Source organism: Aedes albopictus, chromosome 1 (assembly GCF_035046485.1).
Source record: "Aedes albopictus strain Foshan chromosome 1, AalbF5, whole genome shotgun sequence".
Lineage (NCBI taxonomy): Eukaryota > Metazoa > Arthropoda > Insecta > Diptera > Culicidae > Aedes > Aedes albopictus.
Window position 1 is genome coordinate 110412349 of NC_085136.1, and position 26448 is coordinate 110438796.

General features: G+C 41.4%; 1 protein-coding gene across 1 annotated transcript in view; it reads right to left on the reverse strand.

The window, feature by feature from the left end:
- The window catches only part of LOC109432998 (uncharacterized), a 268730-nt gene that overhangs the window by 39802 nt on the left and 202480 nt on the right, over positions 1-26448 (reverse strand). The window contains exon 2 of the mRNA XM_029858457.2: positions 18837-19334. Within this exon, the coding sequence (XP_029714317.1) occupies positions 18837-19097 (261 nt within the window). The 5' untranslated portion in view covers positions 19098-19334. The remainder of the gene's footprint in view (positions 1-18836; positions 19335-26448) is intronic.

Sequence of the window (26448 nt, forward strand, 5' to 3'; positions counted from 1 at the left end):
TTAGTTTTGTAGAGGTTTTGAGATCCGTCATAAAACCATAAATTTTGGTTTTATGATGGTTCTGAGAACCTCTTCCAGTTTACTAGACTACACATATTACTTGGGTTAAATCTTCCAAAGATTATTTTACAAATTCCTCCATCTTTCCTGAAGAAAATCTTCCAGATATTGTTTGAGAAACTCTTTTAAGAAGTTCCTCAGATATTGCTCTAGGAAGTCCTTCAGAAAGTATTATTTTTGGATTTTTTATAAGGTCTACCATGGTAAATTTCTCCATGGATTTCAGAAAATTTGAATTCCTTTAGAAAAATCACCAGATTCTTTAGGAATTTCGTTTGGGATTCAGGAAATCTCATAACAATTGTTTCAAAACTTTCATCAATCGTTTCTAAAGATTTTTTTTTTCAAGAATTACTTCAGATTTTCGTACACTAATTCTTTTACGATCTCCAGAAATTTCTGGCAATTCCGATGGATACTAGTAAACTCTGAGGAACACTTGTGATCTCAAGAATTCTTTCAATGATTATGGTATCCCTCAAAGATTTGTTTGGGGATTCGCTCAGAAATCTATTTAGAATGCGTTCCAAAATTCATTGTGGATTTTTCCCGAAATTCTATCGCGGATTCTTCCTCGAATTCTTTAAGGGGATTTATCTTTGGATTTTTACCGCAATTCTTTCTTGAAATTCTGACGCAGTTTTAGTAATTATTCCTCGATTTGCTGGCAGAGTTCCTTCCGGGATTTTCTGGTGTATCTCTAGGACTAGGAAGGGTTAATATAAGTTCCGGCAGACACTGCGAAATAAATCTCAAGTGGAACTTTGAGAGATATTCCGCGAGAAGCTTTAAGAAATGTCCCATAGGAGAAACCCAAGACGAAAGTTCACGATAATTTCTTGACGCAATTGCAAGAAGAGCACCGGAAGACATCCCATGAGGGACACAGTAACCAATATCTAGAAAACCTCTCGAAGAAAGGTTGACAGAACATTAATAAAAAACAGAACATTAATTGAAATCCTTGAAGGAACTTCAGAAGTAATTTCAGGAATAAAACATGTAGAAATTCTGGGCTAAATCGTTTGAAAATCTCTGGGAAAATCGCGGAAAAAACTCCTGAAAAAAAACCGGAGAGAAATGTGGAAAATAACCTAAGAGGCATTCCGGGAGCATCCCACGGCAACATCTTAGAAATATCCTGGGAAAAACTCCTGTAACCCAATGATAAATCCTGAGAAAAACTCCATGAACATTTCTTAAAAAAAAACACGAGAAACTATGGGAGAAATCTCTCGAAGGCCTATGTTTATAGGAGAAATCCTGGAAAGAAATCATGCAAGATCCTTGAATATTGGAAAATGTCGGTAGGAATCCCCCGGGCAAGATCTTCCGAGAGCATTCAAAGGTAGAAAAGTAATAAAAATGGAATGGTATACTAAGAAAAATATCATGAAAAGGAGGGAATCTTTTCAGAAAACCTAGAGGTATCTCTAAAAGAGTTCCAGAAAGAATCCCTGAATGAATTTATGGAGAAATCCTTATGGCGGAATTTGTGGATAAATTTCAACTCCCAAATTTGACCACGTTCACCTAGAATTTTCAGCCTCCTATTGGAATTGTGAGCTTGCCGGGAATTTTTGCTTGATTTAGGAACCCTCCACTTATTTTTCAAGTTTGGCGTCTTGGGGGCATTGTAGAAGTAAGGCACATTTTAGGGGGTTTTAGGGGTATTTCAGTGGGATCCAACTGCTTCCAAGAGGTACCAGCAGAACTCCGGAGCGTTTCAGGGGGGTGGTTTCAGTTGTATTTCAGGTTCCAGAGGGTTTCAATGAGTATCAGGAGAATTTCAGGGGGTATCAGGGGCGTTTCAAGGAGTTTTTGAAGATTCCAGAAAAAACTGTAGAGGGTCTCAGGAGGTTCCAGACAAATTGTAGAGGTTTCAGGGGACCCCAGGAGGGCTTCAAGAGGTACCAGGAGGTCTCTCGCATTTCATGGGGTCTAAGAAGGTTCCAGGGAGTCTTAGCGGCGTTTCAGAGGGCCTCATGGGTTCCAGGGAGAAATAGCCGATAACATTGACAAACTCTTCCAAATTTTCCCTGAAACCCGCACGCTATGTCCAAAGGGAAGTATTATGAAAAGTGAATGTACCTCAAAATTTATTCGGTAGAACCATGTTTTTGGACCTCTAGATTCAGAAAATGTGTGGATTAAAATAATCCATCTTGGGTTTTTTTTCCATACATAACGTGACCCGCTGGAAAGTCCTCTTTTTAGGCTCCATGAAACGCCAGTACCACCTTGGCCTCAATTCAAAGCCCCAGAGGCAAAACATTTTCTCTAAAAATTATGTTCCCTCATTAAAGGTGATGATTTTATGTATGCACAAAACTCCCTCTTTTTATGCCGTGTTTCAATTTATGCACCGCCAGCTAATGGCATAAAAAGAGGTTCCAGTGATTATGAATTCTTGGCAAAATTTGTGATATTCAAGTGATTAGGTGGAGCGGACCTGGTGTGATGGTTAAAGCACATGACTATCACGCCGAGGACCTGGGATCGAATCCCACTTCCGACAAACTCACAAAGTGTGAGTTTTTCCTTCGGAAGGGAAGTAAAGCGTGGGTCCTGAGATGAATTAGCCTAGAGCTAAAAATCTCGTTAATACAGAAAAAAAAATGATTAAGAACTCCAAATTCATTTATCCTCTAGTAAAACTGAAACCTCAAGAAACCAAGTATCTAACATTTCTTTATTTGAACTCAGACACCCTCGGCATGGTATTGCTCGCAGTACATTGGTTGATTTGTACAAGCTACACATTGAGTGCTATGAACGTTTAATTATGAATCGAATCGATTCCACTATTAATCATCAATCGCATGACTGCCCATCAGCAGCATATATCGCTCCGAATCGATCGACCCAAGCAACACACATGTTATAATAGAGTTACGACAGCGCAAGTTTTGGTTGCATAGAAGTTCATTTTACGTTATTCTAACATTGTGTTGAAATAACGTAAAATAAACTTCTATACAACCAAAAATTGCGCTGTCGTAGCTTTTATATAACATGTGTGTTACTTGAGTAATGTAAGTTACAGATAAAAGTAACTAACCAACTTCGTAGACAGCAGTGGGAAGATGCCATCGTATCGTGGGTAAATTTCCATCCCAAATTGAACAGCTTCTCTCTTTCAATAGAGCTACTACTATCACAAATTTGAATATTTTATGATCAAGCGACCATTATCAAAATGAACCGAAGAAGCAACTCCATTTAACGGTACTGCTATGTAGGGATTCAAACATATCTACTAGTTGGACACTAGCCGGTTGGTTGGGACGAAGTAGGTATCTATTTTCTGCCTCTTCTGTTCCAAATGGCCAGCTTTTCGCCAAAAGTTTACTGGTGCGTAAAATGTAGGTGAAATCTTCTTTCTTTTTTGCTATCGAACAAAAACGACGACGTGATGGTAGCAACCACAATAACAATAAGCCCAACTAAACCAGTAAAAACAGGGAAAAGTGGTTGGGAATGCCCCCTTCTCCCTCTATAATGATGGTTGGCTGGGTGGCGATGTGGTGTGATTATTTATTTTATTACTATCTTGTCCATCGTGCATGTTTGTTCGCATATTTGTATGTTTGCCATGTCTAGATATTTACAGACCGACAGAGCATAATCGGATATTTATGGGCAATGATCGGGAACACCAATTTGAAATAGAGTCACGTTTGGCATGCCGAACAGTTTTATTGGCTCCTGATTTTGGGTTTTCTATCATGAAACGTGTTTATCGAAGTTATGGAAAATTTTCAAATATGAACAATCAAATCAATGATGATCCAAAGAAACTTGGAAGCGTTAACTGCACTTTTACATTTACTTACACTTCTGAAAGCGCATATGTTTACGGAACAACATGACCGTTCTTAGCACCTTTTTTCCAACACAGCAGACGAAATCACAAATCCGCTCGATTTATGACTTGTTTCAAAACACTTCCCTAGGATTCATTTGAAAATTTTCTTCAGAGATTGCTTTAGAAACTATTCTAGAGATTCCTTCCAAATCTCCACTAGAAATACTTCCTGAAATTTCTCCAAAGAGTCTTTCAGAAGAATTTGCATGGGTTGTGCGTCAGAAATTCATCCATGAATCACTCCTAAAACTTATCCAAGAAATGTTTCACTCAAAAACGGAATTTTCGATAGAAGACTCGGAGGGTCAAGTCACGTATATCAATCAACTCAGTTCGACGATTTGAACTGATGTCTGTATGTGTGTATGTATGTATGTCTGTGCGCAAAAGAAAGTTTACTCACTTTTATGGCACTTCTCATTGGCAGATTTTGCGGAATACAGCTTGAACCTAATCGGAATTTTTCCACATTGTTTGCTATGGAAAATGATCTGGATCGGTCAAAGCTTTCTGGAGTTATGGCCATTTCAGTGATCCGGACCAGCAACGGTAGAACCGGCCGTATATAAAACTGCACCAAGTCACATCATGCGACACATCAAACTGCGGCGATTTTTGTAACCTATAGCATGGTTGACGAATTTGGTGCGGAAATCAACACCGGAGACCAGAAACTCCATGATGTCGGCCCAAAATTCGAGATGGCAGCCTAATATTCAAGATGGCGGCTCCAAATTGAAGATGGCGGCTGTTTGTTGGTGCTTTAGTCTCTAAGACCATGTAATATGGCTATATTTGGTATGGTATTTGGTATGGAGTCCAAAAACGATGAACAGAATATTAAAGATGTTGGCCTAAAATCCAAGATGGCGGCTCTAAATTCAAGATGGCGGCTGTTTAATGGTGTTTAGGCCCTGAAACCATGCAATATGGGGTATATTTGGTATGAGGAAGATGTCCGGAGATCAGAAATGACGACCATAATATCCAAAATGGTGTCCCAAAATTCGATATGGCGGCTGTTTAAGGACAATGTATTTGGAGTACATAGCTCAAATTTTCAAGAGCACCGTTTTTTAGAACCGATGAACGGATTTGGATGAAAATGCATCATGCTGCTGACAAACACTGAAAAATATGCATGATGCATTTTCAACCATATCCGTTCAACGGTTTTGAAAAACGGTGCTCTTGAAAATTTGAGCTATGTACTCCAAATACCTTGTCCTTAATGGAGATTTAGGTTCTAAAACCATAAAATATGGATATATTTGATATGTAGAAGATGTCTGGTCCGAAGTCCGAAAATGGCGACCGGAATATCCAAGATGGCGGCCTAAAATCCAAGATGGCGGCTCCAAATTCAAGATGGTTGTTGTTTAATAGAGTTTTAAGCCCTAAAATAATGCAATATGGATATATCTGGTGTGTGGAAGAAGTCTGGAGTTCAAAAAGGGTGACCAGAATATCCAAGATAGCACACTTAAATCCAAAATGGCTGCTCAAAAGTTAAGATAGCAGCTTTTTCTTAACCCTCACAAGGATACCTTAAATATAGGTTCGTTTTGGGACCCTGGGGTCCATTGAACCCAACATATATTCTCGCGTATCTCTTGATCCTTGCTTTTCAAAAGGGTGATGTTTTCAGCAAAGATGTTAGGTTAGTCGAGGCCTATCTAGTGATGAACAAATTAGTTCGGGAAGTTTAAGAAACATCCTTTTGTCGTAAACACAAACATTCTTTACATTCAGAATATCGAGATATTCAAGCTAAATATTGCTTTCAATCCGTCAATTGAATACACACTCCATCTACTGGGCTAATTTCGATTCAATATATTTAGCATAAGATTGGTCTATTGAACAATTTTGTAACGATAAAAAGTTACAATAATTTGTACCTTGGGGTCCTTGAAATGGAGTTTTGTTAAAGGTATGAAAGTGTAATATCAACATGTCACTGGAGTTTTGTTGAAATGGGTTTTCGGAGACACGAGAAAGGCGCCATCACCGCTAGGTGAACTAATTAGTTTTTTTCACCATTTTCTCGAAAGATTCCATTAAAATTCTTCCCATAATTTCTCCAGGTTGTAAATTCTTTCAGAAAGACTTTTACGAATTTTTACTTTTCCAGTGATCGCCACAGAAATTCCTCAACGAATCTTTCAGAAATTCTTTTGGATTTTTTTCTTTATTTTCTTAAATTTTTCAAGCGATCCTTTCGAAAATTCTTTAGGGGTTTCTTCAGTGATTTCTCGATGAATTACTTGAAAAAGTATAAGTGATTGCTTCAAAAATTTCTCCTAGTATATTTGGTTTTTTTTTAGAATTTCTATGGAGTTTTCATCAGAAACTCCTCTATAAAGATTTCTACAAAAATTCTCAAAGTATTCCTTTACAATATCTTCTATGGATACCTTAAAACTTGTCCAGGGATCTAAATAAAAAAATCCCTGCAGATTTTTTTCCAGTGATTCATTCAACAAATCTTTTAGGGATTTATTCCGATTTTTTCCAGAGATTTTTTCGGAAATTCCTTCAGACGTTTCTGCAGAATATTCGCGAAGTATTTTTTTGACATCAATGGGATGCTTCAGAAATTCCTCTTGAAATTTCTTTGGAAATACCTTTAAACATTTCTTCAGAGTTTGCATTAGAAATTCCTCTAGAGGTTTGCATTAGAAATTCCTCTAGAAATTTCTCGTTATGGGCTGTAACGACCGACCATACTGCTCCCTCCTTCTACAGCTTTACGTTATATGTGAACAGCACCTTTAAAAAAATCTATCACAAATCCCACCAGAAATTTATCATGTAATTTCATAAAAAAAATCTTTTGGAGATTCTTTAAGAAGGTTAAACTTCCTTAACAATTTTCTCTTGGTATTCCTTCAGAAATTCTACCAGGGATTCTCCTAAAAATCTTCTCGAGATATTCTTCCAGAAATTCCTTCAAGGCATTCATTTTGTAGAACTCATTCGAACATTCATTAACAAAACCCTAATCATTTCCCAAAGAAATTACTTTATGGATTTCTTTCCATTTTTTTTCTCAAGATTGCTGCATGGATTCTTTAGAATTTCTTCAGAAAGTGCACTCATAAAAAGTTCCACGGGTTGCTTCAGAAATTTCGTCAGGGGTTCATAGGAATTTCTGCATTTTTGAATTCTTAAAATAATCTTCCAAAATTTCTTTCAGAGATTCCTTTTTCATAAATTTCTCCAAGGATTTCTGAAAAAAATCTTCAACAGATTACGTCAGAAATTTTTCTGGCGATTCATTTAGAAAATCCTCCAGGAATTCCTTCAGAAATTGCTTTGGAATTGTATTGAGAGATTTTTCAAAGGAAGCTCCTCCAGTGATATTCTAGATCACTCTTCAGGAATGCCATCACCAACTCCTCCAGGAAATGGTTCAGGAATTTCTCCAGGGATTCCATTTGAATTCCCGAAGGAATGTCTTCAGAAATTTCTGCAAGGATTCCTTCAGAGATTCTTGCATGATTTATTTCAGTGCTTTGAGCAGGAAACTCAGCAGAAATTCATACAAAGATTCCCTCGTTATTTCGTCCGGGTATTCTTCTATGAGTTATACCAAACTTTCCTTTAGGAATTTCATCTCAGATTCTTTCAGAAATTCATTTAGAAATTTTCTCCAGGAATATTTCCGAGGAATTTCTACATGTATTTCTTTAGACTTTTTTAGAAGATTTTTCAAGGATCCATTTATTTAGCCTTGTATTCCTTCAGGAATTCATAAAAGAAGCTCTTGAGTTTTTTGAGAAATTCTTGGATAAATCTCTTATTTAGTCGGCGTTAAGTCAGACCGGACCATCTGTTTTTCAACGATTTCGGGAAAATGCCCTGCAAGAACTTCGGATGTCAAATGTAGTACATTTTTGTCCGAAATACTATAGTTCCTTTATGAAGCGAAACATCTGCTTTAAAATAATGACGAAAAGTTCAGAGTTTTCGAATTTCTACGAATATCTTTACCTACCCAAAAAACCGCGTAGTCCACTCTGACCGAACGCCAACCATTTATCCAAGAATTTCTCTACAAAACTCAAGAGGTTCTTCTAGGAATTTCCCCAGGAGTTTCCAAGGTAATCCTCCATGAATATCTTCCAAAAACCCTCGTTTGATTTCTCCAGATTTTTTCTTGGATTCCTTTAGATATTTTTTCTAGAAATTCTTCCAAGACTTTTTTTTCAGTAATTTCTATAGGGATTCCAAAAAATTCCCCACAATTCTTTCAAAAAATTCTCGAGTCATGATGGGTTTAGTTTTTTCTTGAAACTTGGATATTTTTCAGGTTTGAGGAGAGTAACAGTTGTCACGTCATTCAGATGTTTGCTCTAGAAATCATAACAAACTTTTAATCGAAGAATTGAGAAATATCGCTGTCACTTACCAACAATCTAATATTATCTTATCAGTCTTATGCTCTCAATATAAAAAAATAACGTTCCAAAGCTCATTGGCAAGATTTTTTGGCAAAGGGATGGTTGAATTGATTTTGCTGTTATGAATGATTCATCCTATTTCGATTGAAAAGTTGGAGCGCATTATTCTCCATCACCCACTTTCCTTACCTCATCCTAATCCGATTCCGATTTCAAGCTCAATCCCAATCTCAGTTGTACAACACAATCGTTTGCATAATCGACGCTAATTACTGCTCAGAGGCCTTCTTTCTTCCCCGAACATCTACTGGCAGTCAGTAGGCAGCGATTATACCTCCAAAAGCGCGGGTCGTAGTTACTTGTGCTCTACCGATGCCCCACCTCAGGAAGACCCACTGCAACCGTCCGTCGTTCGTCGTCATCCATCGCTTGTACTGGCCGGCATGTCGGCATGATTTATTCGCGTATCGAATCCAAACATTAACAGGCGCGAAAAAACAAAACACAGCCCCCAATCCACCGAAATGACTATAATTAGTCGGTCTCGGCTTCGGTCTAGGCCCGCCGAACTACCGAGAATAGTGTTGCGGTCCGCGCTACATAGGTGGAGAGGTACCTCGTACTCACATAAATCGAACTCAACGCCCATGGGCGGAGAACTACTGGGCTGACACGGGAGGGAACACCTTTAATTATTATTGTTATTGTTAATAGGAAGCGCTCACCGGGAGGTTTAACACCCATTCGTTGTCGATGGTACAACCTCATCGATGAAGCTCGCCTACACGAGGTGAGTGATTACGATAACTCAAGGAAAGCTGTGCTTGCTTGTTTTCTGGAGTTATTATTACAACCAAATGTGCTTTAAAACATGACTTTCTGATGATTATCATACCATAATGAAATTTGCATGGTGAAAGAACCGAAGGCAACCTAACTTTTCATTCACACCATCCTTTTGAACCCGTTATTCGACACTTTTATGATGTCCTGTTCACAATATCTTTCCAGATTTTCTAATATTCTGGCTACATGGCGCGGGTTTCATGACCCCTACTACCTACCTGACCCGAGCAGAGGAGAATAGCAAATTAATAACTGCGAAGTAATATAACCTGTTTTTATATCTTAATTTGTTATTATTATCTTATCAAGACATTGCTTCTCCATAACATCTTTTGTTGGACAATCATATTTTGTTATGATCATTATCAAGACAAAAGGTTATGGGCCCAGTCCGTAACAATTCGTAATCGGAAAGAAGTAGAAGAGTCAAGATGAATTTGAATGGAGGACGTTCCGAAATTCAAGATGGCGGCAGAATTGGAAGTCGATCTGAAGCAGGAAGCGTTCGAGTTACGACGGGATCCATTGCCATGCCGGCCATCGAGAAATTGAAGGGGCGTGAAAATTATTCGACCTGGGCCTTCGCGATGCGGATGACTCTGATCCGTGAAGGCAGCTGGAGTGCCGTGGAACCAGCTGAAGGAGAAGTCGTTGCAGCTGATCTCAAGATGCGAGCGCTGGCGACAATTTGCCTCAGCTTGGAAAGCTATAACTATAGCCTAGTTCAGGATGCGGCCGATGCAGCTGAAGCTTGGAAGAAGCTGGCCGAGGTTTTTCAAGACTCTGGCTTGACCCGGAAGACTGGACTCCTGCGCAAACTTACTTCGATCCGGCTCGTGAACTGTTCAAGCGTTGAACCAGCCACAAACTATCGACGATTGGATTGCAGGTGGATGACTCCTAGCTGGTGGCGCTGTTACTGATGGAACTTCCGGAATATTACGAGCCCATGATCATGGGGTTGGAGGCTTCTGGAGCGAAACTTACGTCGGATGCGGTCAAAGCGAAGATCCTACAAGATGTCAAGATGGAGAGAGGTGCGAAGACATGTAGCGATGACGGGGCTCTTTACACTCGTGGGGCGGAGCGAACCACGGAGCGAAGCGCGTATCTGGGTAAGGCCAAAAAGGCCAGAGAAGAGGTCGAAGGCAGAGAAGGCGTGTTTCAACCAGGCTTGACAGAAGCTCCCTCGCGAGAAAATGAGGAAGCGATTTTGGCGATTTTATGAGGAGTGAAAATAAAACTCAGAAATCACAACGCAAATCCTCAACAGCACCGAGCTCGAGCTTGCCGCGCAGCGAGGAGTTCGTCTAACACTCATAATTGCTTGTTGTGTTTCTCACTTCTACTCACACTCAAAAAGCTCTCGCGAGTTCCACTCCCATACAAAGAAAGACTCTCGAGGCGAAAATCGCGAAATAATCATCGGTTCTTTTTTCGTTCCCCTCTTCCTCGCTCAGTTTTTATTGCCTCTCTGTTTGGGGTTCGTTCGCTCCCTCGCGACGAGGCAAAAGCAAAACACCGCTCTAGAGCATGTTGCAAAACTCTTTTGATTTCGAGGAGGATTATCAAGCCTGGTTTCAACTGCGGGAAGCAAGGGCATTTCGCTGCCTAATGCCCAGAGCGCGTCAAGTCGAAATCGAGAGGGTTGTGCAGCATCTTCGCGATAGGAGATGTTAAAAACGACGCGTGGTATTTCAACTCGGGAGCAACGTGCTACATGACGCGAGCAAATCAAGGATTCACCGATGAGAAGATTCTGGAGCACAATGTAGGAACAGCCAACAACGGTAGCATGAAAGCTGTGGCAAGAGGTACCGTTGGCCTGCGGTGTGAAGATGGCTTGAATAATGTCCACGACGTGTTGAAGATCAGCAACGAACCTGTTATCGGTGAGTACCATGTGCAAACGAGGCCACACCGTTGTTTTCTCGGCAGATAAGTGCGTAGTTGCAGACGAGGATGGCTAACTGGTAGTTTCTGGAGTTGAGGAAGGTGGACTATATCGTCTGGTCCAGCCGGAAAGGACGTTTCTGGCCAACGGAATCGAGCTGTGGCATCGCCGGTTGGGTCACCTGAACGAGGCGAGTTTGAAGCAACTGTTGATGTCTTCCGAAGGTGTCGAGCTCCCAAACGAGCGGTTGCCGGATTGCGTGACGTGTTTGGAAGGCAATCAAGCCCGTCTACCATTTCAGTCAAGTGAAACCAGGGCATCGGAAGTACTGGAGCTGGTACGCTTCGACCTGTGCGGACCGATAGAGTAGCCGTCATTGGGTGGCAGCCGTTATTTTGCTACATTCGTGGATGAAGCGAGCAAGTGTATCGTCGTGTATTTCCTGTGGACGAAAAACCAGGTGTTTGAAGCGTTCAAATCTTTTCAAGCGAAGGCGGAGCGTCAAACCGGTAAGAAAATCAAGATTCTTCGAACCGACAATGGGTTAGAATACGTCAATGAAGAATTCCGCAAGGCTTTGGGGAAAGATGGAATCCATCATCAGAAGACATGTCCGTATACACCAGAGCAAAATGGTACCGCGGAAAGGATGAATCGCACCCTGGTGGAGAAAGCTCGATGTCTATTGAATGAAGCGCATTTGAAGAAAAACGCGAAGAAGCGGTGTCGACGGCAGCGTACCTGGTGAACCGTTCTCCAACCAGGTCCATTGGAGGAAAAACCCCAGATGAAATGTGGACGGGAAGAAAGCCAAACTTGAAGCATTTGAGGATTTTCGGATCGAATGTGATGGTCCATGTCCCGAAGGTCAAGCGTAGGAAGTTCGATTAGAAGGCCGTCAGAGGTATATTTGTAAGATACTGTGAATATACCAAGGGCTACCGTGTGTATGATCTGGACCGGAAGTGTTTCCTGATAAGCAGAGACGTGATTGTGATCAACGAAGGTGTTGGCGATAGCACAGCCGCGTGCGTTCAGGAAACTGCTGAAGTCGAATTCATGGAGCTGTTCACAGAAGAAATTGTAATGCCAAGAGACTGTCCTGACGAGATCGTAACCAACTCCGACGATGAAGAAGGAGCCAGAAACAACAGATTAGAGACGTCCAGTGTTGATTTCGAAGATTCTTGCAGCGACGCGCTCCCACCGCAACTAAGAATACCAGTTGAAGTAAGTCAACAAGGGTTGAGGTGCAGCGGTCGGGAGCGCACTTGTCCAGGCAAGTATAGTGATTACTAGGGACAATGGAAATTCGCGATTTCGCGGAAGCCGCGAAATCCGCGAAATTGGGCAATGGTCGCGAAATTTAAGAAATCCCGCGAAATGACGCGAAAGCTGAGAAACTTCAGAAAATAACCTCAAAATTCCGCCAATTTTAAATTTTGAAACATAAATTAGCTGATAACTTTTAGCAGTGTAAAGTCATTTACGATTTCGAATCTGGCAAAATAAAAGTTTAACGTATTTTACATCTACTGCTTTCTGAATTTTCATCAAGTTTGTTACTTTTTCCGTAAATTTATGATAACTCCTCTCAATAGCCAAGTGAATGATTCATTTCGCATGCGAAATTGGTGTTTTCTTCAACGATACGGTCAAAGATATGGTGCCGCGAAATCGCCGCGAAATTATCAATGTTGGCCCGCGAAATTTGAGAAATTTTACCGCGAATTTCCATTGTCCCTAGTGATTACATTAGTTACGGTTCCTTTTCTGGCGAAGTTCTTTCCTCCCAGCAAACTCTTCCATCGATTGTCGGTGGTGATGGTGCTATGGAGGACAACCCCCAAACCTATGACGAGGTCATGCGGCGACCTGATCGGGGCCTGTGGATTCAAGCGATGAAGGAAGAAATCGCTTCGTTGGGCAAGAATCGAACATGGACGTTAACCGATCTTCCCGAAGAACGAAAGGCAATTCGTAACAAGTGGGTATTCACGATCAAGCGAGGTTCGGATGGCAGCATACAGCGGTACAAGGCAAGACTGGTGGTCAAAGGCTGCTCGCAGAAACCCGGCGTTGATTACGAAGAGCCAGTGGTACGATACGCGACGATTCGTTACCTCATGGCGTTGGCGGTGAAGTTTGACCTCGATGTGGACCAGATGGACGTGGTAATTGCCTTCTTGCAGAGCAAACTTGGCGATTATGAACTGTACATGGTTCAACCGGAAGGATTCGATCAGGTGAATGGAAAGGTGTGCAGGCTCCGTAGAGCGCTGTACGGCCTCAAACAGTCAAGTCGCGTATGGAACGAAAAACTGGACGCCATGTTACGAAGATTTGGACTGCAACGATCGTTGGTAGATACCTGTTTGTATTGGATCATCGATGTAGGCAAGATTCTGTTTGTGACAATTTATGTGAACGGCCTACTAATTTTTACAAACAATCGCGCTTTGAAGACGAAACTGAAGCAATACCTGATGGAGAAGTTCGATATGAAACATCTTGGAGAAGCCACGCACTGCCTGGGAATCCGGATCGCCAGAGATCGGACAGAAGTACGACTTTCGTTGGATCAAGAAGCCTATATCGAGAAGATAATTCAGCGCTTTGGGATGACGGACGCTAGACCGGTAGCAACCCCGGTCAAGCTCGAAAAATCAATGGCTCCCAAAACAGCTGAAGAGAATCTCCATTGCGATGCGAAAAGTACCATTCAAGGAAGCAGTCGGCTGTTTGTCTTTTGTGGCGCAAACTACATGTCCAGACATTGCGTATGCAGTAAATGCCATAAGCCAATTTTCTGCCAATCCTGGTACACAGCACTGGGATGCAGTCAAGCGTATCATCCGATATGTGAGAGGGACATCCAAGAAAAAGCTGGTGTACACGAAGGACGAAAATGGAGGATTGGAAGGATACACCGATGCCGATTGGGGAGGAGACCCTGATGATCGAAGATCCACGTCTGGCTACCTGTTTACCATGTAAGGGGCGGCGATATCCTGGAGCGTCAAGAAGCAGCCAACAGTAGCTCTTTAGTCGTGCGAGGCGGATTTTTTTTTTAAGTTGTAGCGATGCCCATCTACTGCGATAATCAGTCCGCAATCAACATCGCGAGGAATGGATCATACAACCCTAGGACGAAGCACGTGAGCATTCGTTACCATTTTGTTCATGAGTGCCTTGAACAGAACAACGTGAATCTGGAGTACATCCCCACGACGAATCAAGCTGCGGACGGATTTACGAAAGCGATGACCATTCAGAGACAAGCTAAACTACGACAATTTGTAGGAATCACGGACTAGGAAGGAGTATTGAATATGTATAGTAGTCCGAGACTCACCTTAGCCTTAGCAACCACCTGAGCTGTGGATTTTTTCCCAATTTAACCAATAATTTACCCATCTGTACATATGTACGTTGAGTTATTTGAATTTCATAATTTGACCACACGGATTGGTATTACCGAAAATTTGCACTTCAAGTGAGTCGCTTTCGAGCATCTACCTCTACGTAGTTACCCGTCGTATCAAATAGAATGCGAACGACGCGTTTGATCGCCTTCCAGGTAGCATTGTTCTTCCTCTACAAGTGGTTGAGGAAGCGTTGCCTGTACGATAGGCAAACAGTTTCAAACAATAAACAAATCGCTTTCGCTCTTCGTACATATGTACAACAGAGATGGTTACATTTGCGGTTTAGGGGAAGATGATATAGATCGATGAGATTAGAATTGAACCTTATGACAACTAAGTTGCCGGGTCATTAATTGGCTCGGTAGCTTAGTTGGTAAAGCACTTGTCTAGCGAATAAGGGTCGTGAGTTCAAATCTCACCTGAGCTGTGGATTTTTTCCCAATTTAACCAATAATTTACCCATCTGTACATATGTACGTTGAGTTATTTGAATTTCATAACCAATAATTGTTTATAGCCGTTAAATAAATCATTCCACAGTAATACGTTCAACTGAACAGACCGTTTTTCATTATCAAGACAAAAATTTCCCCAAGAAACAGAACTAGCTTAAGTTTGCTTAAGAGGGGCTTGTTCCACTCTTGTACAACAAAAATGTTTGTTGGGTCAGCATGATATTGAATAACAATTGAATTATTTTCAGGTACACCCTTTGTTCGGGTTTTGCTCACACAAATTTGGAGAAAATATAAAACATCGTGTTGTGAACCAACTGAACTGTTTGTTGTTCAAAGCGTTTAACAAATATATGCTATACTCTGTTATTTGGCTTTAGCAATAAATATTGAAAAATTAATATTTTTTTTTCAAACGAGAGTTTATGTTGTACAACTATTATGAAATACTAACTACACATAAATTTACCTAAATCAAGATTCGAACTTGAGACCCGTCGATTGCCATCCGCATACCTTCCTATCAGCGCCTTACTATACAGATGGTAAATTGAAGCACTCAAAGCAAAACATAAACATCCCGTGGTTTAATAATGATCACACTTCGACTCCTATTCAGTAGTGGTGAATTAGCACTGAACATTATGGTTAGCAACTGAACAACACATTAATTCAGCTACTGTTCAGCTGCTGTTGCAGTTCATCCTGTACCCTGAGTCGAAGTATGATGAACTCTGGCGTGCGCAGCTTTTTCTTTTTTCCCACTCGCTCTCGTAAACAAACACGAGAAAGAGAAAGATATAAGAAAGGGCACAGCGCTTATTCGACTAAAAAAACCACATTATACAGATACATGTGCTGATTTGTACATAAACCTAACAAGAAGCAGAATAAGGTCTTGTTAAACGGGTTTGTAAAAGAATTACTGCAAGTCGAAAATAAATCTTTTTAAACTCTTGAAAAAATATTGTTAATACCGATATGAAAAGCGGGGCCCGTGGCGCAGTTGGTCACACGTTTGCTTCATAAGCAGATGGTCATGGGTTCGATCCCAGCCCCGGCACTCTCGTCAGTTGCTCTTTCCCTGAGAGCAGCTGACACTGACTCTCTTCTGAGCCCATGGCTCAAATGAACCCGGATACTTGAACATCGGCGAACGGCAACCCATAATGGACCCCCAATCGGACTGGAAACAGGAACAACCAACAACCACACATCAACATCCTCGAGCTCATCATTCTACCATGATAGGGTAGAAAGTGAAAGCAGCACAACGGCAACCAGTTCGATGCCCAGTTAACATTTTGGGCTACATAATTTGAGCTATGCGTCATCATATAAGAACTTATTCAATCGTATAAAGTGCACGAAACTGCTATTTACGTACCAAAGTGGAGGCCATATAGATACTTCCGACGACTATTTTCGATTTTCTATGCCTAATAATACGACGTCAAAAACTGTCGACAAAAAACAATAAGAACGACTTTCATAGATAAGTATTACGATGCTACAAACCAATGAAATAAAAAAGGCAGACAGCCAGTCTCGAACATAGAACCTCTAGATCAGCAGTCTGAGACCATACCACTGTGTTAGCTTACCATTCTTGAAGAGAGTGTAAATTGTGTCTAACATAAACCCAAGCATCTGAGATTGTTGCCCACATTAATGATTTCCTTAAATTATGCTGTGAGGACTGGGTGGCAATTCTCTCTAAGTCGATGCGATTCTATACGATGTTTCTCTGATTTGATGCATCATACCGTGACCTATCAGTTCATACAATTTGAAACGATTTTGAATTGCACCAAATAAAGCTAGTCTTGTTTACATTGTTCGTAACGTCGTCGTCGCGGAAAAAAAAGTAAATTCAATTACGGCCTCGCGAATTAACCAGGTGTTTTCCCAGTGAAAAACAGGTGTTTGCCAAGTGATTCTCTCGACAGACCTATATTTGTTAAAAACCATTCGATACGGTAGGAAAAGTGAGAAAAAAAAACATCTCGCGTTCACCGAGGAGTGTGTTGTTTCAAGCAAACGTCTGGAATCTGCTTGATGCATTCAGAAATAGGAGAAATCTGGACACTTGAAGGTTCAACTTGAAGATCAGGACATCAGCAGCTAGAGAAAATGTAGCCTAAGCATAGGTCCGGAAGCAGCTGACCGAGCATGGTAAGTTTGAGCTCATACATTGCCGGGTGAGATGTGGGTTGCCAGTGGGTGTGTAAATTGAACGCGGCGGCGGCGACTATTTCAGTGCGCTATGAACGGTTTCGTACTTTGCAAATGAAGAAACCGAGCGAGACAATTAGTAAAATAAATGAAGAAGATAGTTGGTGAACTTCAGTGTTTCAGCGAAGATTACAAAATGTAAGTACGTCCATTGCAATGAAAATACACTCATGATGGTGCGATGGTGCCCGGCAAGTTCCGGATGGCAGGGGTGTGTAATGTGCATCTGTTATGTGTGTAAATATCTCCTACCAGAATGTGTTGAAAATTAAGCAATTAGTCTTCTAGTTTGTAGAACAATAGTGCATTCATGAAAGAAGGAAGAATTTCGGACAAAGTGCACTTCATAAGCAGTGGCACTTGCTTTGTGCTTATTCCAATAGTGCTGATCGCCACGATACGACGTTTGGTCGACAATTTTCACTAAGTCATTGCGATTTCGATTGATACTCTTTGACCTTATATATGATGTGTCATTTCATAACACTTATAATGAGTTCAAATCACGTTTTTTATAGCTTTTTACATTTTCAACGAAGATTGTCGTTAACAAATCGCAATTATGATTTATATGCAATTGAATTTGTAACTTTTGCAGAAACATTTTACATTTTTAGCGATTGTGATTTCCGATGAAAGGAAAAGCGATTTCACCTGCACATTCTTATGCGATATGTGGTTATCTGGGCGCAGTACTATTAGTATAGAATACATTTAGGCGCTGTACAAAGTGTATGTACAGCTTCCAATTGGAATCGCTCACGCAGTGCCTTAGTGGACAATAGAGCTGTAAATTAGGTTAAGTGATTGAAGAATAAAACAAAACCCAGTGTTCTCATGAAACGATCAACATGACGTTGAATTTGTTACTATACAAAGTAATACTTACTCAATGATTATTATCTATACGTGATAGGCAGATGAAATGAAAATAACACTAGTTTACAGCATTTTTGAACTCGGTAAGCTGATGATTGTTTTTGGTGTAGAATCATGCCCTGAGTTCGAAAACGCGAAGGAAAAAAATCACAGTAGAGCGGAAATTTTTTCGACTTTCCATACAAGGTTGATGATTTGAAATCGATTTTTGTTCTATTTTTAAGCAAAGTCGCTCAGTTCACACATCTCATTCTCCGTAATCAATGCTCCGATTGAGCTGAATTTTTTACTGTAACTCGCCTACATATGATATGTCAAATAAACGTTGAGAAAGAATTTTTAAATTATTTTATTCTTATTGAAAAAAATACATTTCTTCATATAATTTTGGAAATTTTGCTAAAATTTAAGGAGATCGTCCCCAAAACTCGCCGATATATTGAATTTCATCAATCTGACGCAAAACCTGCATTCAGATAATCGAATGGTATTATATTCAGCTTTTAATTTATGGAAAAAGATTTAAAATTGGTTGAACAAAACGCAAGATATTTGAATTTTATTAAATTCCATATTTTAAAAAGTTGTAAAACTTGATATTGAGCTAAAACTCAAAAACTGTTTTACTTTAAATTTTTTGAAGCACGGTTTCGAAATCAGCGCTAAATTATTCTTCAAAAATTTTGGTCGTTCACGACTTTTGTTTTATTTTGTAAACTAGTGTAATTTGTGGTAAACATTTATAAATGAACCATCGTGACCTACCTTAAAATCCCAGTCCTTCTCCTTCTCCATCCGAGGGCTGTTGTTGTTGTGATTGTAGCTGGCGTTGATGTTGTTTGAACTGCCATTGTTGTTGTTATTATTGTGATGCATATTATTCACACTAACATTACTGATCCTCCTCCCCACTATATTGTTGTTCTGACTGTTGCTCCCACTCCGGTGATGGTGATGATGATGATGTCGCCCATTATGACCACCACCTCCTCCACCACCGCCACCGATATCATTCGAAGACGTCATCGCGCACGTCCGTCTGACGCGGTTTCCCACGTGGAAAACAAATTCCCACCGATCACACGGTGAGACGGTGAGACACAGTTAGATCAGAATTTGACCTACTAATGCAGCTGCCACTCGAAGACGACGACGGCGACGATGATGGTTCTAACGGAGCACATGGCTTTCCGGCGGATTGGCTCGCGCCAATCAGCACACAAAGTGGAATTACACGAGTCTGCAATCAGCAGCGGCGCGATTCTGGAAGGAAACAGAGGAAAATAGGGTTTTAATCGGAAGCTTATGGAACCAGCCAGCCAGCCAGCCAGCGGGACGTTTTGGGAAGAGCGAAGCGGTAATCGACTGAAACTGCGATCAATTGTTGGTGTGGCAGATGAAAAAAAACACGAAATTGCTTCATTATCGTTACGTAATGATACCTGTAAAAGTGGATGAGATCGAGTGCGATTAGATGTTGCCCGGCTCCGGGGGAAGTAAAACGCAAAAGAGATAAAACAAAAACTATATAATTTGCTATGATTTGTTCGATTGGGCACACTTTGATTAAGTAATCTTTCAGGTGATTACTTCTGAACTATCAATCCAGGACAACGAAAAGGAAATTTATTGAAAACAGAGATAAACATAATTTGACGGGTAGCTATACTTACAAGTTTAGTCATTGTACTTTGTTATAATAGTTTATGACCATCAATTTCTTCAGCAACAGAAATGTTGATTTATTTACAACATTTTAATCGCATGCAATAACGAATGAAATTCATACAACTATTTTGAGCTTCTTGCTTTTAATTATTTTGAGGTTTGGCTCCAGAGATGTTTTAAGTCGTCACAGGGAGTGTTTATGTGTCTTTCGGCAGGTTTTGAGGATGCTTAAAGGTGTGAAACTCTCACCTAAAAACTACTTCAATATCAAATCCTATACCCACTGCAATCCGCTAAAGCGCTCCCTAAACCACTCGGAATCGAGTCGCAATCGAAATCAGAAACGTCCCTGATATATGTTTAACGGTTTGATACCCCCTTAAAGGTCCCGGGTTATTTTTTAATTCCAAACCGCAAACGTGAGCGATTGCAATAGGAAGCAAGCAGTGAAGTACTAGATTGAAAGTAGTGAGCTGGATTTTTGTATGGTGAGATGATCAATTCTTCATTTCTGCAATGAAATGGCGCAAACAGCGTGGGTTATATGATTTATTGACTAATTTTATGCTGTTTGAGCAAAAGTTTGGGTAACTGCATTGTTGTATTATTTATTTCTTACAACTTCAACAACACAGTTACCCAAACTTTTGCTCAAACAGCATCAAATTAGTCAATAAATCATATAACCCACGCTGTTTGCGCCATTTCATTGCAGAAATGGAGAATTGATCATCTCACCATACAAAAATCCAGCTCACTACTTTCAATCTAGTACTTCACTGATTGCTTCCTATTGAAGTTAACTTCAACCTCCAAGCCTTGCCTTACATGACATTCCATAATATTGGACCCAGGATGGAGGGACCATATACACCCTCGGTGGTCACATATACCAATCAATTCAGTTCGACGAATTGAGATAATGTCTGTATGTGTGTATGTATGTGTGTGTGTTTTTTTTCCTTCTAAACCATAGGGGGATAATCTGCTCAACAGACACCCTAACATCAAGGAGAGGGTAGTGTAGGGCTGAGGCCGTCTTCTACAACAATAGTAAATGCCAGGACTACTCTCTCCTCGTACCCACTAAACACATTCCTATGGACGCCAAACCCTACGTCTCTCCGGAACCACCAAGAAGGTGGTTACTGCACATCGCACCGTCAAGGTGCATAGCAGCAACGAACATCGATTACTCGCTCTGGAGAGTCCATTACGGTAACATGCTGACGCTTAGCCAGTTTCCCGAGTGGCTCTCGCCACTCCCTTCGTTCTCGGAAGGCAGGCAGGGTCAACTCCGCCCGCGCCCAACTGCTTTGCAGACATCAAGAACTGATGCCCACGTGCAACCCGATCTGACCTGCTGAAGGCAAGGGTATCACTACCTTCCAGGCCCTATCAGCTGCACCAGAAGGTTGCTGACAGCAGGGTCTCCACCTACCCCGACCCGACCCTTGCCGGGAACCCCTTCCCAACCGCAGGCTTGGATCCAACCCAGTAGACCGACGCCACGACAGCACCGCTACCGGGACTTTCTCTCCGCAGCCACTTAATCGCTGTAAGGGTTGATCTCGACAGCAGGGCACCGCACCGGTATGACCTACGAAGCCGACTCCGATCCCCTGGACCACCTCTTGTATTGCATCTGTACTAGCTATTCTCCAAGCCCACGCGCCACCTCCTCTGTAGCTCCCAGACGATATAGGTGATAGCTGTTAAAACGGCGTTCCAGCCAAACTCATCCCTATACATCCTCTGGACAAGATTGTCCGCAGTTGTGTCCTCCCCTCATGTGGCAAGCATACTGTCACGTATTGTGAGAAAACGTTGGCACACGAACAAAATGTGTTCCGCCGTTTCCTCTAAACCATTGCACACTGAACATTCGGAAGAATACGCATGCTCAAAACGGTGTAGATACTGTCGGAAGCAACCATGGCCTGTAAGGACCTGTCTCAGGTGGAATGTAACTTCCCCATGGCGCCTATTAATCCAACTATCTACCCTCGGTATCAACCTATGGGTCCACCTTCCTTTGGTGGAACTATCCCACGCGCGCTGCCATTTGACCATAGAGGCCATCCTGGCAGTCCTACGTATGTCTCTTGTGCCGCGCATTTCGAAGCACTCCATGTCCTCACTGATAAGAATGCTGATAGGCACCATACCACTAATGACGCAGAGAGCGTCGTGTGACACGGTACGGTACGCGCTCGCAACCCTCAGGCACATAAGCCTGTAAGTACTTTCCAGCTAAGTACGGACGTAGCAACACTAGCCAGAAGCTTGCGCTTACTGGCGTACACCGCAGAGCTATTGGACATCATCCGGGACAGCGCCGCAATAGCTGTGGAGGCTCTTTTACAGGCATAATCGACGTGGCTACCGAAGGTAAGCTTATCGTCGATCATCACGCCCAAGTGTTTGACGGAGCGCTTTGACAGGATAGTACACTCTCCTACACTGATCTCCGTCTGCTGCTCCGACTTCAGGTTGTTAACAACCGTCACCTCTGTCTTGTGGTGAGCCAGCTCCAGTTTCCTGGACCGCATCCACGCCTCCACAACCTTGATCGAGTGGTTGGTAGTCAACTTTACCTCCTCGATCGTTTCACCGTAGACTTCGAGCGTAATGTCGTCGGCAAATCCGACAATCACCACTCCCACTGGATACTCTAACCTCAACACCTCGTCGTACATGACATTCCATAACACCGGACCCAGGATGGAACCTAGCGGGACTCCTGAGGTTATGTGAAAGCACTTCCGACCCACCTCCGTGTCGTAGACTAGTACACGATTCTGAAAGTAACTTCCGAGAATCTTGTACAGGTACTCCGGTATCCCCAGACGCAAGAGCGCATCGGCAATAGCAGACCAGCTGGCGCTATTAAACGCATTCCTTACATCCAGAGTCACTACCGCGCAAAAGCGAATTCCCCTCCTCTTAGGCTCGAGTGCTTTCTCGGCGGTTTTTGTAACCGACAAGATAGCGTCTACGGTGGACCTCCCCTCCCGGAAGCCGTACTGGTTACTCTAAAGACCATTTTCGCCCTCGGTGAACCGCAACATTCTATTGAGGATGATCTTTTCGAGCACCTTCCCCGCCCGAGCAGAGTCTGACAACAAAATGATAGCAAATCGAAAACTCGATTTGTATTCAACATCAAATTGATATCACATTTTGATATCAGTTTTTTTTTTTTTTTTTTATTCCTTGTTGGGTATATAAGTCACTGCGACCTGTTTTTAGATCTATTGTGACAAATGCCCCAGTTTTGTTTAGCTATGTCAAGTTGACGTATCACCATTGGAGTTAGCAATAATCAAACCTTGACTGTAAGCATGATCCCAACACGGTGCCACAGTTCGGATGAACTGTACTACCGCATTGGCGTTTGTTCTCCAGACATCAAGGGGTTCTATCAGCCCCTTGTCGAAGAACCTAATTCTTTTAGCTGCAATTGCCGGGCAACGGCACAACAAATGCTCCGAGTCTTCTGTATCTACACAGCAAAAAAATTCTTGTAATATCACATCATTTTCGATGCACATCAGTCGCGTCGTAAAATTGATGTACAAATTACATCCATTCTACGCAGCAAATCAGCCGCCGCAGCTTGAAAATGGGTCTAGCAATCGCTAGAACCGGAACGATTGATGAATCATATATAAGTAAAATATTGGCATGGATTCGTACACTGATCCGTTGATTGTGAGGCGTATCTCTTACCTCTCGGCTATTTCGCCGAGTTGGGAGGTAGATGATAAATATGGTACTGCTTCTGAGTGTTTGCTGGAATGGGTTTGTTGACACTTTCCGGTGCCAACCAGGGTGTACATAGTGAGTGTGATAAATGTTGGAAAACGATGTAAACGAATGAAATTACGTTAAAAAATGGATACATCGCCAGAAATTACGCGCCTGGATATTACAAAATTATTTGCTGTGTATGCCGCAAAAGCGACATACATCATCTTGAAGTTTTCCAATTAGCTTCAGATGATACCGGCTCGGACAATGACCTGTTAGAAGGCCAGTAAAAGAACTAAGATCTTTTTTAGAAAGTTCTAGAATTTTACGAGTACTTGAAACGTCCGGCTTTATGAAACGTTTCGACTGCCTTGCAATAGTGGTGTTTTCCCAGTTGGATTTTATTTTCTCATGTTCCCATGCTTTTAACTCCATTCTGAGAAAACAACCAGACACACCACAAAATGGTTCAGGCCCTATGAATTGATGAGACGATCCAAGTCTTGCTAACATATCGGCTTGTTCATTTCCTTCAATTCCACAGTGCCCTGGAACCCAAAATAGCTTCACCTGATTACGGCAAGCTAACTGTTGAAGTGACTGAATACACTCCCATACAAGTTTAGAAGAGCATGTTGCTGATTTCAAAGCATTTAGAGCTGCTTGGCTATCAGACATCATGCAAATTGTTGAATGTCTGTAGTTTCTGCGTAAGCAAATATTACTGCATTCCAAAATCGCCTGGACTTCAGCTTGAAAAACTGTAGGCCATTTGCCCATAGGAATTGATATGTTAATCCCGGGGCCAGTCACGCCTGCCCCTACTTGATCGTTCAATTTTGAACCATCAGTGTAAAATACGATTGATCCTGGGTGTAGTTCTGGGCCACCATTTGTCCACAGATTTCGCCCTGGATTAATCACTTCAAAAGAGCGTTCAAAATTGTATCTTTTGCTCATCCAATCACTATTATTTACGACCAGAGAGCCGATACTAATTGTTTTCAGAATACTAAGATGCCCTCTCAGGTCACCATCAAAGAGTTGCGTAGCTCTTTTGAGCTTCAATGCACTCTTTGCAGCTTCTGATTGAACAAATTGATGCAGCGGAAGTAGGTGAAGTAAAGTGTCAAGCGCTTTAGACGGTGTACTTCGCATTGCACCAGTAATTGAAAGAGTAGCTAATCTTTGAAGTTTTTCTAGTTTCTTCTGTGCTAACCTTTCATTTGTTTTAGGCCACCAGACCAGTGACGCATAGGTTACTCTGGGTCTCACAATTGCCGAATAAATCCAGTGGATCATTTTCGGTTTCAATCCCCACTTTTTACCAAAAGTCTTTTTACTGATCCATAGAGCACTTGTAGCTTTACCAACTACATGCTCAAGATGTAAATTCCAATTTAGTTTGCTGTCAAGATAAACTCCAAGATACTTGACGGTATTTGAAAGTTCCAAAAGAGTTCCTTTCAGTTCTAAGTTAGTAATTGCTATTTTTCTCCGTCGTGTAAATGGTACGATCGTGGTTTTAGAAGGATTTATGTTCAATCCTTCCTTATCGCACCACGAGGAGACTAAATTTAAGGCAGTTTGCATTCTGTTAGTGATAACATTGTCATATTTACCACGAACTACTATGACTATGTCATCAGCGAAGCCAATTATTTCGAAGCCCTGTGCTTCCAGTTTTTTTAGAAGATCATCAACTATCAAAGACCACAATAGAGGTGATAGTACGCCTCCTTGTGGGCACCCTTTTACTGCTCTAACGGTAATAAATGAATTGCCAAGGTTAGATGATATCTCTCTTTTTGATAACATTTCTCCAATCCAATCAACAATGCATCTATCAAAACCACGTCTTGACATAGCATTCCTCATTGAATCGTAAGATGTGTTATCGAACGCTCCTTCAATATCAAGAAACGTAGCAAGTGAAATCTCCTTTGCTTCAAAGGATCTTTCCAATTTTGTAACCAGCTTATGAAGTGCTGTTACCGAAGATTTGCCCTCTTGATATGCAAATTGATTTTGGCTCAATGGGCTTTTTGTTAAATATGACGATTTGATATACTCGCCTAGTATTTTTTCCATTATTTTCAACATAATGGACGATAAACTTATGGGTCTGAAGGATTTTGGTGATGATTTATCCTTCTTATTTGCCTTTGGGATAAAAGTGACTCGCACTTCTCTCCAAGCTGTAGGGATATGGCTTAGTGATAAGCTTAATCGGAACAACTTGGTTAAAATAGGTGCTAAGATTTCTTTACCCTTCTGGAGTAGTACAGGAAAAATTCCATCCCTACCCGGCGCTTTGAAGGGTTCAAAGGAATCAATTGCCCATTTAACCTTTTGTTCAGTAATAATTTGATCGCCCAGAATGCATGCATCACTCCTGGTGCCTTCTAACACAGTTGATTCATCATCTTCATGAATATATCTCCTGGTTTCATTGGCCTCAGTTTGCGATACAGATGTATTCTGGTCTTCAGTGAAAGCAACAATGGAACACGGAAAGTGTGTTTTCATCATTGTTTCTAAGATTTCTTCGGAGCTCTTTGTAAAAGAACCATCTTCTTTTTTTAGAGTTCCAAGACCTATAGAATGATCTTTAGCGAGGACTTTTTGCAATCTAGCAACAATCGGAGTACTTTCAATGTTTTCACATGTGTGCCTCCAATTTATCCTCTTCGATCTTCGAATTTCTCTGTTATAAATTGTGAGGGACTCTTTGTATTGTTCCCACTGTTGTGTTCTTTTAGCCCGGTTAAATAACTTCCGGGTTTTCTGTCGCAGTTTTTGCAAGTTACTATTCCACCAAGGAACATCTCTATTTGAAGAGCGTTTCTTTGGTGCACAACTGTCATGAAAAGCCTGTTTAATTATGCTCGAAAGTGTCGAAGCGCTTTCTTCAAGCCCATGACGAGAATTTTGAATGGCATTTAAGTTATCCATT